At 38.3% G+C, this 19,218-nt stretch overlaps 2 protein-coding genes across 2 annotated transcripts in view; both read right to left on the bottom strand.

The window, feature by feature from the left end:
- Window positions 1–12,617, bottom strand: part of LOC139120660 (uncharacterized) — a 60,126-nt gene extending 47,509 nt beyond the window's left edge. The window contains exons 1-2 of the mRNA XM_070685196.1: window positions 12,597–12,617; window positions 11,120–11,527 (exon numbers count right to left, since the gene is read on the bottom strand). The gene's annotated coding sequence lies outside the window, so the exon portion shown is untranslated. The remainder of the gene's footprint in view (window positions 1–11,119; window positions 11,528–12,596) is intronic.
- Window positions 6,615–11,363, bottom strand: LOC139120683 (uncharacterized). Its single transcript, XM_070685212.1, has 3 exons — window positions 11,090–11,363; window positions 10,077–10,134; window positions 6,615–9,862 (listed from the first exon to the last, which is right to left on the bottom strand). Exons 1-3 carry the CDS (start codon window positions 11,361–11,363, stop codon window positions 9,835–9,837), a joined length of 360 nt encoding a protein of 119 aa, XP_070541313.1. The 3' UTR covers window positions 6,615–9,834.
- Window positions 12,618–19,218: the final 6,601 nt, after the last annotated feature.

Below are 19,218 nucleotides of genomic sequence, written 5' to 3'. Positions count from 1 at the left end.
CCGCTTAAGTAAGTAGTAGGAAACCCTGAAATTCGTCTCCCGTAGACAATCCCCCTTAAGAACATTCACTTCTCTTGTTTAATTTCTCAAAAGTAGGTGATACGGAGATCATTAGGATTCAACTCTTTAAACTAGTTTCCCTGAAGCATCTTTTGGAATTCTTCGTGAGTATCACGAATTGCACGTAATGTTTGCATTTTTTTCTTTATTTCCGCAGCTTTACTGAACTTGTTTTCCATGTTTTTGCTGATCAGAGCGTCGATGATGCGCTCCCGCCAATTGTCGATATCTTTTTCACGGGCATAGTCATTCAGCCCTACGTCTACAACCATTCTTCAGCATCGATGTTGAAGTGCTCTTCGATAAAACCTGCGAGACCCGAGTGTTTGGTGACGAGAACAGGAAGTCCAGCTGCAATGGCTTCCATACCAACCATCCCAAAGGTTCACTCCTCGACGGCATGATGAAGAGATGACTTTGCTTCAGATCTTCCATAATCTCCTTCTGTGTGCCATACGGATGAAGGACGTACTGAAGATATTTCGACCTTTTGTACTTTTCGATAAAATTTCTGCTTTCTACGTGTTTGTCTTCAGGAATTCCTCTGATATCCCATTTCGGTAAAGGCATGCTTACAGATTTGTAAAAATCACATACTTTACTTAAGGCCTCAGCAATGATATCATATCCTTTAAGATGTGCAACTCCATCGACGCGACCGACGGTCAGAATTCGCACGGGATGGTTTGGTTCTGGTGGCTTGATTTGTAAATCGAAGAAACCCTTGTCAGGGTGTGGAATGTACTGCTTGTGTACAACATTACTCAATCTACGGAACTTGCCGTCAAAATGGTTGTATATACGAGGGCCAACGGAGAAGACAACGTCTGCACGCTTCGCGAGCTCTATGATTTTATCCTCTTTTTCTTGGGTTATCATCGGATTTGAGCCGTCTTTGAAAACGTCGGTATCCTCTGGAATGGTGTGAGCGAACTGAAACACTCTACATCCTTTTAGACGGTCTTTTTTGATGTCATCAGCGCCCTCTGATGTTATTGGTATGTGTCCAATTATAACCTTAAAATTTTCCTCTTCCAGCCCTGGAAAATACGTTTTGTGGGTAATAGTTATGCAGCTAAGATCTGGCTTTTTAGATCCTTTTTTCTTCGCTTTAATTATTTTTATACCTTTCGCCTCAGCATCTGACAAGTCCTCCCCGGACGGTTCTTCTAAAGTTGTGACGTGGACATCAAAGCCAGCATCCTGTGCCTGTTGTGCTACCTGTCGATGGACGGTAGAAATCCCGCCTTTTGAAGTTCCCCACTCGTCGTTTAAAATAAGGACAGATTTCTCGGTTGAACTGAAATATGAATAAGGCTACTTCATAAGAAAGAGAAGCTTTAAAAATAGAGCGATATTTATAGTTTATAGTTTATAGTTTATAGTTTACCCGGTAACTTTGAATTATCACATTTTAAGGGTTGACTCTGGAACCACCACCGTGTTAGATTCTGTATGTTATCTCTTTTAGAGATGCTCGTAACCTTAACAGCAATTGAAATATAATTACAGATGTTGAACATGTATTACCTTCGTTTCTGTCGTTTGCTAGTTTCATTTTTACCATGTGCACTCGAAGGCAAATCTGTAAATAGAGCAGAATTTGTACCTTACATTCGTAAATAACTGGGTTTGTTATATTCATAGGCCGCATACAGCAGCATTATTGCATAACTGAGTGTAAATCTCGAAGAACTTGAGTTGATCACATGATTGCACTTCAATAAAATACAGTCAGACATTTAATGTTGTAGAAATGTTGTTGATGTTGGAACAGAACACAAAATTAAATAACGTTGTTAGCCTGCCTTGGTCGTACAGCGTACGGGCCCTTCCGCCGTTTGACCTCGGTCAACAAAAGACCTATCAAGTGCCGCAAAGATTATTAAGCGTTACGCAGCTATTGTCAAGAGGATGAGCTATGGACAACACAGTATTCTGAATTTATTTCTCTGTATTTTGTTCCAAATAGGTACAGAGATTATGTTAATACTGCAACCAACGTTTTAATAAGGCTTCCTTTGTAATTACTGACATATTCTCTGTCCAGGAGAAACTAATATTTCACTGTATTTGTGACTTGGTGTTGTCACTCTCTGTTTTTGCGTACTTGAGAATGCATTCAGTCACCCTAGGTGAATTGCTCATAGGTTTAAGTATTTTGCTTGTGTTGCAGTCTATGGAACTTTTGCTTTGCTTTACGGGTGTTGAACTTTGCTCGGATTCATCTCCTAGGTCCATTGCTTCCCCGCTATCAGTGTTGTCAGAACTCGCCTTAGCATTTCGTCGCTTCAGCTTCTCAACCTCCTTCTTTAACAAATTTCGCTGTCCAAGCGTTAACTTAAGTGACAGTATGTCTGCCTCAGACAAGGTTTCTAAGACCTCCGCTGTTGTGAGGTCCTCTGCCTTCAATATTTCGACTGTTGTCTGGGTAAGCTTGGCCTTGTTCGACCATTCATTAAAGTCAAATTCCATCGCTGTTTAAATTGTAGACAGAACACAGATTAATGGCTATGGTATTTATTAGATAATTGCATTCCTTGTTTGATTGCACTTGATTTCTCCAGCCTATCTCAATAAACTGTAAAAGGTGCTTATAAATTGTTGAACCTCTTACCGATACAACACGTCAATCCGCAAAAATCTGCAAAAGAGGAGAAGAAATCCTGAATAACCTGGGCCACATATATCCATAAAGCATGTGTATGTGTTATGCACACAGAGGAAATTGAACCGTTGTCTCAACTGTCATGCACATGGTAATTGATATCTTGGCAGAAAGCTACAGCCTCTGAGAAAGACGGTTGGACTGCAATAATCGTAGTTATTCACAGTTTAGTTACATTATCTATGTTTTGAAAATTCGCTTCCTCCTCTTTTAAGCTGTAACACTAGAAAACGGATGGATAACAATGGATAACATTCCATCACAGGGTAGATTTACATGTAATCTTTTACCATCTTTGCAATCGTCAAGATGGTAAAAGATGTAAACAGAGTGTGACAGGTTTCAATACTGGTGAAGCTATTACCATTCAGGAATCTTGTGATGGCGTAGCCAAATCTGGGATAAGGTTATATTCCCGCTTATTTGTTTTCAGAATCATTGTGAACCTATTGTCCATATATGGTCAGCACGTGGTACGTGTAAATGGTTAAGATCTCCCAACAGAGGTTGAGGATGCGCAAATGCATCTGAGGGTGCAGAAAAAATTATGCATGAAATACTCGATGGCTTATAGAAATCACACATTTTAACTTCATTGCATTGGTTACGACCGAAACCTTTGGGGTCTAGGAGTTTGTTTCGGTTTCGCATTTCCAAAATATCACTGTTCTGAATTTTTCTCCGAATCATTAAGGTCACTTATCAGCTTTATGCAAATTGGCTAATTTGATAAAAATGTCAATGTAAAAGAAACGACTAACACCTGTATGTACTCAATATCAATATGGACTAATCCGAAATCAGGGTTGGGAATTACTGCTTTAAGAATATGCGATAGAATTATTAAAGCACTGTAACAGCTTGTTACTATCTATCCCTAAGTAATTAAGATATAATGGCATCGCACGTTGTTGTTCAGAACCCCTATAATTGTGATCTCTGTATTCGTCAGATTTAGCATGTGCCCGAAGGTCACCTATGTCGCCATTGTGTTTGTGAAGTGTACACGCCTTGTGGCAGCTTTCTATTGTTTGTTCATCGATGTCGTCGTGGCTAAAATGACACATTATGACGTAGGACTGTGACAATCACGCAGTGAGAAACAGCCCCACCCCTATTTTAAAATAATCGAGCAACTATAGACATCAGGTACAATCTATGGAGTAACACAACAGTATTTTGCGAACAACAATTTATAAGGTCAAAGTGCGCTTCGGTTTGCAAGGGTCAAGTAAGGACGCCATTAATCGAACGTTCACAAATGTCACGGATTATAGCGAAAATTAAATGAAGACAATGTAAAATCGAAACTGTAAACATACGATGTTTCAATTTATAACATCATACTTATTATACTCTTTTTTGCAAATCCCATGGAAGGTTTGAGAATTGTGGAACGCCGCAGCTTCACCGTTCGAGGATTTCAGTGCATTGTGACAAGTATGTCAACGCTGCTCAATAATCATTTCATAGAAATAAAACTATGTTGTTCATATTTTTAACCCGGCGAAGCTGAAAATACTCCTCACTGAAGTTTAGGCGATTTACAGAGGTGAAGTCCGTACCAAAGCTAACATATTATACCTGGTATCTAGCAGCAAGAAACGACAACTGAAAAATACGAACAACCATGTTGCGATAATATTACCTGCTAATCTTGCCTACCTTTCATCAAATACTATAATAGTCTCGCAATCCTTTAGTCGACTCCATATTTAAACTGCCAAATTCAAAAAGTCAAAAATAGGGTAGCCTCTAAAAACTGCATGAATCGAAACTACATACCGTTTCGGAAATATGCTTGCTCTGCTATGACATCTAAATGATTATTGCGGAAGAATATTTGAACTTTGACCCCATAAACTGCTACAGTGTAAAGTCCCGAAGTTGGAATTAATCGCATGCATAATTACATCATGATTTGGCTGTCAACCTCGTTTGTTTACAGTGTGCAATGATTTGATTGATACAGTTTGGTTCCCTTAAATGGGAACATAGTCGGAACTAAATCTACTTGAATAAATAGGCAGAAACGTATACTACATATAAGGTGCTTTATGAGTGAAGAAAATTTTGAATGTGTCTCTTCTTAAAAGATGTGCTGTCATGCGTATCCGTAGATCTTGTAGTTACATGTCCTTCACGTGTTACATGCCCAAATTCTTATCAAAATATGTCAGCATGTCATGTTCTTTTTGTGCTTGTAGTATTGGCTTATACGGTTGATCAAAGGTCAAGGGGCTCTCAATACGCATGCGGCCATTTTGTGCTTCTTCCTTGTCACCTTATCTCCAAAATATTTATATTCTGGAGAGGGAACAACTGGTGGCACGGAGAAAAGGGTGAGATATTCTTGTGTTCAAAATACTGCACGTTAAGTAATGTTCATTGTGCTTAGCTGCTGTGAATAAACGAGATCGAACGATCTCTTTGTAGAATATATTTGGGTCAATATACAGTAAGCAGGTCATTGAGGACACCGCTATGCAGCGTACCAAGTTGGCATCGATTTAGACCCTGCAAACGTCCCGTGTATGCTTACAATTAGTATCGTAGCTGCATAGTTTCCTGGCTTTAGAACACTTGGTTATTTTTCCTTTATTTAACCAAAAGAGTGCGGCGTACGGTCATAATATTCTGCAGAAAACCCGAAGACAAACCGATTATCCACGCGTCTGGTTACTGCCATCGGCATTTCATCAGCTGACATATCTATACAATAACATTTCGTGGAAATCAAAAATGGCGGCCGTGCTTGTTGTTGACAACCTTCGCTAAGTGATATTGAACAAAGCAATTTGACCGTTAAAAATCTAATGTAGAAATGTAACATATTGATACGCCTGGCAAAAGTCAACAGCGTCGTCAACTCTGGCGGTAAAAACTTAAAACAGGATATATTTGTGTAGTGAGGTAAGTCTGTGCAGGGTTAATGGTGTTCACCATATTCATACTATCACACGTCCGAAACATGTCAAATTAGATCCATATGATTCCATAGCTTAGACAAGAGACAAAAATGGTGCTGGCTGAAGTTTGAAGCCACGAGAACAGAAACGTACTTACAAACTCAAAATGCTCGGTCCATGTCTTTCTTCCGTAGCAGTATTTGTCATACTACAAAAATGTGGGACTTTCCGTTCAGTTTTACAGCTATGAGTTTAAAGGTCACAAACATGCTGCACCCGCTACTAGTTATTCGAGAAGGATTGAAACTGGTGTAATGGTCACGGCAAAGTAAACCATTACCTTTTCTTACCCTTTTATCTACTCTGTTTACTACTTCTTTGAATCAACATGGTAGCAAATGCCTTAATTCTGTTTGACAACAGCAAACTTTCTGTTTAAAAGCACGAACTAGTAAAATCATACGTATCTTTGTTTTATCCATCATCCAATGGGCAAAAGCCGAATTATATGATAGGGATGCCCACAACCCACTTCCAATTGGAGCAATGAGGAGTAAAGGCTTTGCTCAAGGGCACAACTCCGTGCTAGAGTCTCGATCCTAACATCCTCCGATAGTGAGTCCGCACTCTAACCACTGCCCTACGGTTCCTACACATGCAGAGAAGTATGAATTCCGGGTAGAGAATCACCCTTTGAACTCGTTAAGCTTTAGCCTTCCTCAGTTATGTTTATTTTTGATGTTATTATAACGTAAAGGTTTGTCACACTCCATAAATCAGATCAAAATTCCCAGTACTCTACCATTTCATGCAAATTGTTTGTAGCACTCTAAACGTATCGTTTACAACGTGATTCTGATGTGCATTAACGTTCAGTTGGCATGCATGATCACACAACACATTGTACTCCATGCGTTTTGCTGTAAGTGTATCACTGTGTTTTCGCATGTTGTAGTGAAACGAGGAAGACGCTGAATGGTCGTTTTGAACAAAATTGGTCGACAATTTATTAATTTAACACCATTCTCCCAAGATGAAGATCGCACATAGCACATAACAGTAGTATTTGAATTCCATTGTGATTGTCTAACCATTCAATAAAGCCAATGTTTGTAAATATTGAAATGTTACTGTTAACGAGTGAGTGTTATTCCAGACTAGATGCATCTGTCAGCCACTGTTTACGCAAGATTGATTTGCAAGGCTAATACCTTGTTTTAAATATATGTATGTCTAAACTCACTGCTCTACATAACATAAAATAATGAAAAACATCAGAAAACTGTCAGCTATATTGTCCCGTTATGATAATGCACAGAGAACAAATAATGAATATCAATTTTGTTCATTTTATCTCGTTGTTTACATGATTGTTTAGAATAAGCTATCAATCGATTCCTTTTAACAAAATCAAGTTTACATGTTTTGATCACTTTAGTTTTCTCTCTGTGTTTTTACAAAATATCATACAGTGTTGGACAACGCGTAATGCTTTGATTCACATGCCAGGTAATGGATGAGGCATGTTTATTGACACCAGAATGTTTCTTCAAGTTCATATTTTGTCTGTTGTTGTGTCAGAAAAAAAAGATGAAGTCAGCGAATCAGCAAAATTCATCACAAAAAATAAAACTAATGACTAAGTCAAAGTATAGAGTACAAATAGTAAAAAGTTTACAGGTTACTTATCTCAGCTGGGACGGCACAAAGCTCCAGAATCAGAGAGTGAGACAGATCGATTAGTGAGCAGTCCTTGGTTTGCAGGCTTGAGGCTTGAGGTTGAATTCCACAGTATAAATCCAGCGTGGCAGTGAAGGCCTGAAAAATCTCGAAATTAATACTGCTGGAGTGTCCAAAGTCAGTGACACGATCCCAAATGTCTGACTGAAAATCTGTGCCGTTCCCTATTTATACTTAAGGGGATACCGAAGGATTCAAATTGCAAAGCAACGGTTGCCAGGGGTAATTTCCAAAACCAATCAAAATGCAAAGTTTTCATGGTTTCCTTTGCATAATAAAGATTTATAGAACCGTGCAATTCCAAAAGACGCAGATTTGTCACGCGATTGAACAGTGACGTCTCACATATACAAATTTTCACAGCTATATTTTAAAACGTTTCAGCTCCAACAAATTTGCACAAAATGTTCCAAAATTTCAGAATGTAAACATGAGATAACTGTTTAGAGCCCTTAGCATGGATTAGGTCATCTGTTCAGGTACAAACAATTTTTGAACAGAAAAAATATCTACTATGCCATTTTGTGAAATTTTGAAGGGTTTTACGGTGATATCTCTTAAACTTTCCGGAATTTTCAGAAATGCATGCTTATCTACATTCTCACGTATTATTTCAATAATCCTACAAAAATCAGCTAAATTGGTTTAAAATTGAGAGAGTTGGAAGATTTTGAGCATTTTAGAAATACCAGGAGTCGAAAATCCATAGAAAACAACGGAACGGTAAGATTTTGCACGTCCAAAGTGCGCGTTTGGAACGTTGCCAGCGATAGCAACCGACTCGCGCTTTGAATCCTTGGGTATATCGCCTTAAATGGTTATATAAGAGAACAATCTAGAACCTCTATTGATATGTTAATAACTGTTCTAAAATATCCCCTACGGCTAATTGAATTTTCAGAAAGTTTTGAAGATGACTATTTCATTCCGTGGTCATACAGAACAGTGACCTTAAGAATGTTCTGGACTAATTAATTAATTGTGTTTGCAGCGTGTTTCTGTTATTGAAAAACGATTTTTCTATATTTCTATACAAAAAGTTATATTTATCTCTCAATTTGCCAGTGGTCGTCTTGAATATCCCCAAAGTAGGTTGCCGCTTAAGTAAATAGGAAACCCTGAAATTCATCTTCATAGACATTAAAGAAGACCGCTTTACAAAAGAGGACGTTCGTGAGGGGACACTAACATCCTCTTCTGTAAAGCGGTCTTCTTTAATGTCTGCAAAGTAGGTGATACGATGTTAACCAGGGTTCAACTCTTTGCTCTAGTTTCCCTTAAGCATATTTTGAAATTCTTTGTGAGTATCAGGTATTGCACTTAAAGATTGCTGTCTCTTCTTCATTTCCGCAGCTTTACTGAAATTGTTCTCCATGTTTTTGCTGATCAGAGCGTTGATGATACGCTTCCGCCAAATGTCGACATCTTTTTCACGGGCATAGTTATTCAGCCCAACGTCTACAACCATTCTTTCGGCATCAATGTTGAAGTGCTCTTCGATGAAATCTGCGAGACCCGAGTGTTTGGTGACGAGAACTGGCAGTCCGGTACTTAATACCATGCCAAAGGGTTCACTCCTCGATGGCATGATGAAGAGATGGCTTTGCTTCAGATCTTCCATTATCTGCTTCTGTGTGCCATACGGATGAGGGATGCACTGGAGATGTTCTGACCTTGTGTGCTTGTCGATAAATTATTTGCTTCCTTCGAATTTGTCCTCAGGAATTCCTCTGATATCCCATTTCGGTAAACGCATGCCCATCTCAGCGTATTGCTCACATACTTTACTCAGGGCTTCGGCCATGATGTCATATCCTTTAAGATGTGCAACTCCATCGACGCGACCGACAGTCAGGATTCGCACGGGATGGTTTGATTCTGGTGGCTTGATTTGTAAATCAAAGAAACCCTCGTGAGGATATGGAATGTACTGCTTGTGTACAACATTACTCAATCTACGGAACTTGCCGTCAAAATGGTTGTATATACGAGGGCCAACGGAGAAGATCACGTCTGCACGTTTCGCGAGCTCCATGATCTTTTCCTCTTTGTCTTCGATTTTCATCGGATTTGAGTCTTCTTTGAAAATTTCGGTGTCTTTTGGAATGGTGTGAGCAAATTGAAACACTCTGCATCTTTTTAGCCGGTCATCTTTGATGTCGGCCACGCCCTCTGACGTTACTGGTATATGGCCAATTATAACCTCTAAATGTTTTTCTTCCAGCTTTGGAAAGTACGTCCTGTGGGTAGCATTTATACAGCTAAGATCTCGCTTCTTAGATCCTTTTTTAATCGCTGTAATAATTTTGATTTTTTTCTGCTCAGCATCTGACACGTCCTCCCTGGACGGTTTCTTCTAACGTTGTGACGTGGACGTCAAAACCAGCATCATTTGCCTGCTGTGCAACCTGTCGATGGACGGTAGAAATCCCGCCCTTTGAAGTCCCCACTCGTCATTTAAATAAGGACAGCTTTCTCGGTTGAACTGAATAAGAATAGACAAAAGGCTACTTCATAAGAAACTGAAGCTGAAAAATCAAGCAATCTTAATAGTTTACCCGGTAACTTTGAATTATCACATTTTAAGGGTTGACTCTGGAAACATCACCTTGTTAGATTCAGCACACTATTCTCTCATCCCTTTTAGAGATGTTCGTTTAAATGTTTAAATATCATTACAAGTGTACAACATGTATTACCTTGAAGTTCGTTTCTCTTGTTTGCTAGTTCCGTTTTCACCATGTGCACTAGGTAAATCTGTAAATACAAAAGAATTATAACATTACTTTACATTCGCGAATAACAGAGTATGTTACATTCATGGGCCGCCAAACAACAGCATTATTGGGTAATTCAGTGTATATATATTTGGGATATATATTTGGGCTACCATCTTGAATTTTCGAAACCTCGCGAGGGTAACTTATTCACGATATGCAAGTGGTGCCTTATTTATATTCTTGATTGTTAGTATGAATACCTTAAAGTTAGCTCTGACGAGAAATGAGAAACATTCACTAGATGAAGAATGAAAAATAATATGTCGATCTGTTAATTTTCTATTACATATATCTTAAAATATTACGGTAAAATCTGTCCAATTTATAACCAAAACGTTTTTCCCTTTAGACTCTTTTTAACTGGTTATAAAATGGGGCAATTAACGATGAGGGACCTTAACATTATTTAGTATATCTTTTTATAGATCTACTGACTTTTCATCTGACCGTAATATACATTTTCGTCTCTATTACCCAAATCATGTCGGAATGCCGTATGGTCTATTGTTCTACTCATTATGTACAATTTGCAATGATAGAGTATACAATGTGCCATGTTTCAAAGACTTAGGCCTATAATATTTGCTTATAGAGTAAACTTTATGGAAATATTCTCAGCATTACGCAGCTATTGTTATGAGGGTGAGCTATTGACAACACAGTACTGTAGACGTACATATTTCTCTATTTTTTTCAAATTGGTACAGAGATTATGTTTATACTGCAACCAACTTTTTTTAATAATGCTTCTTTCGATTACTGACATATTCTCTGTCCTCGAGAAGCTAATATTTCACCGTATTCGTTGCTTGGTGTTGTCACTCGCTGCTTTTTGCGCTACTTTAGAATGCATTCAGTCACCCAAGATGAATTGTTCATAAGTTTAAGTATTTTACTTGTGTTGCAGTCTATGGAATGTTTGCTTTGCTTACCGGGAGTTGAACTTTGCTCGGATTCATCGCCTTGGTCCATTGCTTCCCCGCTATCAGTGTTGTCAGAACTCGCCTTCACATTTCGTCGCTTCAGCTTCTCCACCTCATTCTTTAACAAATTTCGCTGTCCAATCGTTAACCCAAGTGACGTTATGTCTTCCTCAGACAAGGTCTCTAGGGCCTCGGCTGTTGTAAGATCCTCTGTCTCCAATTTTTGGACTGTTGCCGGGGTAAGCTTGGCCTCTTTTGACCATTTATTAAAGTCGAATGCCATCGCTATTTAAATTGTATACATAGCACAGAATCTAAGGCATTTATTAGACAATTGTATTTCTTGTTTGATTGGAATTGTTTTCTTCAGCCTATCTCAATAAACTGTAAAGGTTGTTAATTTGTTGAGCCAGTTACCGATAGTAAACATTAATCCGAAAAAAAAATCTGCAAAAGAGGAGAAAAAACCATATTAAGCTTGGCCACATTGTCCATATCTCCTAAGTCATGTGTATGTGCTGTGCACTTCCGGTTTCGTATTTTTTATAAATTCGTCCTTTTGTTTCCAATGTAGGTTTAGCAATATTAAAGATGAAACATTGTATTTCAATTTTCTTGATATAATTCGTCAAACGAAAATGACCTACAAAGTCCGTGGGTAAAGCTGATTGTCGTTTTGGCCTTCACGGTTGATCAAAAGTGAAGGGGTTCTCAATACGCATGCGGCCATTTTGTGCTTCTTCCTCGCCACGTCCTCTCCAGAATATTTATATTCTACAGGTGGCAAGAAGGAAAGGGTGAGATATTCTTGTGTTCAGAATACGGCTCATTGCGTAGTAAGAAAGGTTATGGTGTTTAGCTGCTGTGAATAAACAAGTTCGATTGATCTGTTTGCAGAATTTATCTTGGGTCAATACACCGTAAATAGGTCATTAAGGACACCGCTGTTTAGCGACTAAAGATATGACCAATTGAGACCCCTCAAACGCCTTACAATTATTATCGTAGCTGCATAGTTTCCTGGCTTTAGAACACTGGTTACTGTCTCTATATTTAACCAAAAGAATGAGGGCGTACGATCAAATAATCTACAGAAAACCCGAAGACAGACCGATTATTCGTGCGCTGGTTACTGCCATCGGCATTTCATCAGCTGACATATCTACACAATAACATTTCGTGGAAATCAAACATGGCGGCCGTGCTTGTTGTTGACAACCTTCGCCAAGTGTTATTGAACAAAGCAATTTGACCGTTAAAAATCTAATGTAGAAATGTAACATATTGATAGGCCTGGCAAAAATCAAAAGTGTCGTCAACAGTCATGTTAAAGACTTAAAACAGGATATATTTGTGTAGTGAGGTAAGTCTGTGTAGGGTTAATGATGTCTACCATATTCATACTATCACACGTCTGAAACATGTCAAACTAGATCGATATGATTCCATAGCTTAGACAAGAGACAGAAGTGGTGCCGGATGAAGTTTGAAGCCACGAGAACAGAAACGTACTTACCAACTCAAAATGCTCGGTCCACATCTTTCTTCCTTAGCAGTATTTGTCATACTACAAAAATGTGGGACTTTCCGTCTAGTTTAACAGCTATGAGTTTAAAGGTCACAAACATGATGTGTCCGCTACTAGTTATTAGAGGAGGATTGAAACCCGGGGGTACTTCATTACTTTCCAATATGTATACGTGCTGCCCAAGGGGTGGGTATTTCAGCAACTTGGTCTAAAATGGGGTATCAATTCACAGTAAACCAGGGTCTAAAATGGGGTCGATTTTTGAGTGCCACACAAGAACAAATTCCAACTGTCAGTTCCCGTCTTCCTAGCATAGGGTTTTGAGCTGCACTCAATAAGCATAGATATATTTTTTGTGGCAGGGGGACCATTAAAGAGAACCCCTGGCTTTAGCAAAGTAAATATAGACTTTGTTTTAAAAAAACTGTCACTAATTGGTCAGAACTCCATATATGGAAGAATTTTGCCCAATAGAAAATATCGAAACAAAGTGGCTCTACTACTACTATCATAACAGGTCGACCATGGGAAAACTAGCAGTGCCTTATGGACGAACGGCGAGGCTTCTTGTAGATTGGAATTTTAAAAATCACCAGACTGTAACTGCAGATAACTGAAACTTTTGTGAGCGTGAATGATAGCTTCTTTCACTCAAATATTTTAGTATTTTAAAAAATGTTTTTCGGAAATCATGGCTTGGCCAGCAGCAAAATAGCCGTAAATGCAGTATAATGGTACGCTCTGCCGGTAACTCGGTCATGCAAATGCTTGCTTTTTACCCGATTACGGTTTTGCAAATTTTGACACTATGACTTTTGACCTGGGTCAAAGGTCATAAATCTAAAATGGGCCCCGGGTTTTTTACGTGTGGCCGCACACCCATACCACTTCTCAGCGCAGGTAACCCCCCGGGGATTGAAACTGGTGTAATGGTCACGGCAAAGTCAACCATTACCTATTCTTACCCTTTTAACTACTCTGTGTACTACTTATACGGAAATGATTGTGAAACGACTCTCTTTGTGCCTGAAAGGTCGTTTACAATACAACTACGTTTACAATACAACATGCAGTTCCCTTGGTGAATTGCTACTGGTGTTCTGCATAGTTTCGATTGTAGGGATTAATGCATTTGTGTTGCAGTGTATTTGAAAGCTCAGTCATATCGATTGAAAGAACATTTGGGAAATTACATTCGAAACAACGTTGCATTGCACTGCTACAGAGCGCCAGGGAGAGTCTGTCTTATATAAATCACCGTGGTAGCAAATGCCTTAATTCTGTTTGAAAGCAGAACTAGTAAAATCATGCGTATCTTTGTTTTATCCATCATCCAATAGGAGAAAGCCAAATTACAGGATAAGGTGCCAATAACCCACTTCCAAATGGAGCAATGAGGAGTAAAGGCTTTGCTCAAAGGCACAACACCGTGCTTGAGTCTCGATCCCAACATCCTCCGATAGTGAGTCGGTACTCTAACCACTGCCCCATGGTTCCTCCACATGGACAAAAGTATGAATTCCGCATAGAGAATAATTCTTTGAGCTCGTTAAGCTGTAGCTTTGACCACTTCCTCACTTATGTTTATGTTTTATGTTATTATAGCGTAAATGTTCGTCGCACGCCATGAAATTCCCAGTACCCTACCCGTTAATGCAAATTGTTTGTTACAGTCTCAACGTATAGTTGAGAAGGTAATTCTACTGTGCATTAATGTTCACTCGGCATGCATGATCACACAGCACAATGTACTCCATGCGTTTGCTTTAAGTGTATCACTGTATTTTCACATGTTTTAGGGAAATGAAGAAGACACTTAATGATTGTTTCGAACAAAAATGATGAACAATTGATTAATTTAAACACTATTTTCCTCCTGGTAGAAGATCGCACAGTAATATTGGAATTCCTATTGTGATTGTCAAACATGTCGACCAAGCCAGTTTGTGTACATAATGGAATGCTAATGATAACGCGTGAGTTTTTTTTCCGGATTAGATTAATCTGTCCTCCTTTGTTTATGCAAAGGTTGCTGTGCAAGGCTCATAATTTGTTTTTCAATGTACCTATAAATAAATGCAATTGTTTTACATAACGGTACATAATGAAAACATCATCAAAAAATGTCAGCTATTTTACCGTTATGCAAATCTAAAGAGTACAGATGACGGTCAACAATTTTCTTCGTGTATCTCGTTGTTTACACGATTTTGGAATAATCTTTCGCTTTATTATAACAAGAGCATGATGTTCTGGTCAGTGGTTTTCTCTCTCTGTGTACAAAATATCGTACAAAGTTGGACAATCGCATGATGCTTTTAAACGCATGCCAGGTAATCCATGAGTCCTGTATATTGACAGCCGAATACGGTTTCTTTAGACAATTACGTGAGAAAAAAAAGGTGAAGTCAGCGATTTTCTTGGAAATAACATTTATTACGAAAAAAAATAATCACTTAGTCAAGGGATAAAGTACCAATTGTAAAAGTAAAAAATCCAGAGTTGAGTCAGATAGACCGATGAAGTGCGAAGTCCTTCGACTTGCAGGCTTGAAGTTGGTCCGTGCATAGTCCACAGATTAATCCAGCGTGGCTGTGAAGGTCTTGAAAAGTCTTGAAATTAACACTGCTGGAGTAATCCCTAAGTCTTGAAGTGAACACGCCAGTGACATGATCCAAATGTCTGACTGAAAAACTGAGCTGCCCTCTATTTATACTCAATGATTCTATCTAGAGAATATAAGAACAGTCTAGAACTTTTATTATTAAATGCTGATTACTATTCTAAAATATCTTCACTCGTAGTAAACACGACTAATTTAATATCCAGAAAGTTCTAATAATGACCATCGAATTCATGGAGGAGAATGACCTTAAGAATGTTCCAGACTAATTAAACTCAGATCATGGGTGGGGAAGAATGACCTATATAACAAGGTACATATTGTAAATGTTACATTGTCATTGTATCGCGTTCTTCTCTTTGTCTTATTATTGTGTTATTGTGTTATTATTGTATGCATATTGACCGCCAATCAAAGTGACGAAAAGGTCAGTAAAAGTAATAAATTTCATAAAGGGATAACACAAATAATATGTTGAAAACAATCATAGTCTTGTGGAGATAGTACTGTGTAGAGAAAAAAAAATATATTTTGAGCAGCTTATGGCACTTTAAAGACTTTGTAAGATGTGATATTTTTATATCCCTGAAAACTTTATTTATTTGTGAAAACTTTATTTACTCCATGAGCTTCAAAATGAGCTCCTTAGCTCGGTTATTGAACCAATCTTTTTTAGGATTGGGGATTTAGTCGAGCGGTTTGTCTGTTGTCCTCTGCGCTAGGTGATTGGTGCCGTGCGTTGTGGGTTCGAGTCCCGGTTGATACCATCGTATTTCCCACAAGTGACAGGCCAAAAGAATATTATAAAAGTTTGAGTCGGAACATTTGTCTAGATGCGCATTTTACTAATGTATTGTTTGTTTGCTTCTTACTGTTTTAAGAAGAAAGTGATGTTCGAAGTCCTTATATAGATTTCTCACTCCATGAAGTTCAAGGAGATCATTCTTCCCAATGAACAATATCACATGTCTGATTTGATTGATGTCATTTGTGGTTTGAAGATAATGAGACAATGACCTTAACGCGTTACACATACATGCATGCATGTAAACATACGTTATAATAAACAATGCGGATACACGGTAATACTATGGCCCCTTTTTTCTATGGCAGGACTATGTTACTGTAGGAATAATGTTTGGAAACTACAAATTTAAGAAAACAGTCGTTTTTTTTAACTTACCTCACAGCTGAAAGTGATTTAACATTGGTTTTACCCTTTCAAATGTACACGGTGAATACTGCTTGATATACAAAGGGAATTAAAACTCAGAAATTCAACTGACGTGAGTACAAACTGCTCAGTTCGTTACTTATTCACGTCCATCGTTTCATTTGATATATAAACATATTTTTCATGAATCTATTTCTGTGACAACAGAGAAAGTGTTCTTCATGTTTCTTTTGCCTAATATAAGCGTGTAATTCGGTTCAGCATGGCTTTCTTGAATAGAAAAGACAGATATGCAACATGTGATTAAAAGTTATCGATATTAATGGAAATTGTTAAAATCGATGTGCGTCTTTACACTTGCAGTAGTTCCACTTTTATACCATAGCGAAGTTTGTAGGTAATATGAATGTAGTCGCGTTTCAAGTCTTTTCACTCAGTTTCCCTGAAGCATCTTTTGAAATTCTTCGTGAGTGTCAGTAATCGCACGTAAAGATTGCAGTTTCTCCTTTATTTCCGAAGCTTTACTGAACGTACTATGAATATTTTTGCTGTTCAAAGCGTCCGTGATACGCTTCCGCCAAATTTCGATGTCTTCCTCACGGGCATAGTCGTTCAGCCCCACGTCTACAACCATCCTCTGGGCATCAATATTGAAGTGCTCTTCGATGAAATCTGCGAGACCCGAGTGTCTGGTGACAAGGACAGGAAGTCCGGCTGCGATGGCTTCCATACCAACCATGCCAAAGGGTTCACTCCTCGATGGCATGATGAAGAGATGACTTTGCTTCAGATCTTCCATTATGTCCTTCTGTGTACCATACGGATGAGGGACGCACTTGAGATATTTTGACCTGGTATACTTGTCGATAAATGTTTTGCTTTCTTCGTATTTGTCATCAGGAATCCCTCTGATATCCCACTTTGGTACAGGCATGCTTACTTCCTTGTAAATCTCACATACTTTACTCAGGGCCTCAGCAATGATGTCATATCCTTTAAGATGTGCAACTCCATCGACGCGACCGACGGTCAGAATTCGCACGGGATGGTTTGGTTCTGGTGGCTTGATTTGTAAATCGAAGAAACCCTTGTCAGGATATGGAATGTACTGCTTGTGTACAACATTACTCAATCTACGGAACTTGCCGTCAAAATGGTTGTATATACGAGGGCCCACGGAGAAGACAACGTCTGCCTGCTTCGCAAGCTCTATGATATTTTGTTCTTTTTCTTCAATTGTCTTCGGATTTGTGCCGTCTTTGAAAACGTCGGTGTCCTCTGGAATGGTGTGAGCGAATTGAAACACTCTGCATCTTTTTAGTCGGTCTTTTTTGACTTTGGCAGCGCCCTCTGACGTTATTTGTATGTGACCAATTATTACCTCAAATTTTCTTTTCCAGATCTGGAAAATACGTCTTGTGGGTAACATTTATGCAGTTAAGAGTTTTCTTCGTAGATCCTTTTTCAATCGCTGTAATAATTTTGATTTCTTTCTCCTCAGCATCTGACACGTCCTCCCTGGACGGTTCTTCTAAAGTTGTGACGTGGACATTCAAACCAGCATCCTTTGCTTGTTGTGCTACCTGTCGATGGACGGTAGAAATCCCACCCTTTGAAGTTCCCCACTCGTCATTTAAAATAAGGACAGCTTTCTCGGTTGAACTGAAATAAGAATAGACAAAAGGCTACTTCATAAGAAAGTGAAGCTGGAAAAAATCAAGTAATAGTTTACCCGGTAACTTTGAATTAACACCCTTTAAGGGTTGACTCTGGAAACGTCACCTTGTTAAATTCAGCATACTATTCTATCATCCCTTTTAGAGATGTTCGTTTAAATGTTAAAATATGATTACAGGTGTACAACATGTATTACCTTGAAGTTCGTGTCTCTCGTTTGCTAGTTTCATTTTCACCATGTGCGCTCGTAGGTAAATCTGTAAAATACAACAGAATTATTACAACAGAATTATTACATGTAATATTACATATTACATTCGCAAATAACAGAGTTTGTTACATTCATGGGCCGCAAAACAACAGCATTATTGGGTAATTCAGTGTAAATCACAAGTGTTGGAGTTGATCACATAGATTGCAGAACAAGAAATTAGACATTTGATACTGTAGAGATGTTATTGATGTTATAATAGAAGGAAAAATTAAATAACGTTATTAGCCTGTCCTTGATTCCCTGCAAGCGTTTCTAAAGGATATATATTTGGGCTACCATCTTGAATTTTCGAAACCTCGCTAGGGTAACTTATTCACGATATGCAAGTGGTGCCTTATTTTTATTCTTGATTGTTAGTATGAATACCTCAAAGTTAGCTCTGACGAGAAATGAGAAACATTCACTAGATGAAGAATGAAAAAAATATGTCGATCTGTTAATTTTCTATTACGTATATCTTAAAATATTACGGTAAAATCTGTCCAATATATAATCAACACGTTTTCACTTTAGACTCTTTTTACCTGGTTATAAAATGGGACAATTAACGATGAGGGGACCTTAATATAATTTAGTATATCTTTTTATAGATCTACTGATTTTTTCATCTGACCGTAAAATACATTTAGGTCTCTATTACCCAAATTAAGTTGGAATGCCGTATGATGCATTGTTCTACACAGTATGTACAATTTGCAATGATAGAGTATACAATGTGCCATGTTTCGAAGACTTAGAAGTGATAATGCCAATAATATTTCTGTTTTATACAGTAAACTTTATGGAAATATTCTCAAGCGTTACGCAGCTATTGTTATGAGGGTGAGCTATTGACAACACGGTACTCTAGACTTACATATTT

The sequence above is a fragment of the Ptychodera flava genome, chromosome 2 (assembly GCF_041260155.1).
Source record: "Ptychodera flava strain L36383 chromosome 2, AS_Pfla_20210202, whole genome shotgun sequence".
In the NCBI taxonomy this organism is placed as follows: domain Eukaryota; kingdom Metazoa; phylum Hemichordata; class Enteropneusta; family Ptychoderidae; genus Ptychodera; species Ptychodera flava.
This window is presented reverse-complemented; position numbering and strand designations above follow the sequence as displayed.

Excerpts from the sequence above, each read along its gene's own strand:
- LOC139120683 (XM_070685212.1), bottom strand. The coding sequence starts at position 11,363 with ATGGCATTCGACTTTAATAAATGGTCAAAAGAGGCCAAGCTTACCCCG. Across the intron at positions 10,135-11,089 it reads CGAGCAAAGTTCAACTCCCG|ATTTACCTAGTGCACATGGT; the intron begins GTAAGCAAAGCA and ends TTGTATTTACAG. Across the intron at positions 9,863-10,076 it reads CAAGAGAAACGAACTTCAAG|TTCAACCGAGAAAGCTGTCC; the intron begins GTAATACATGTT and ends ATTCTTATTCAG.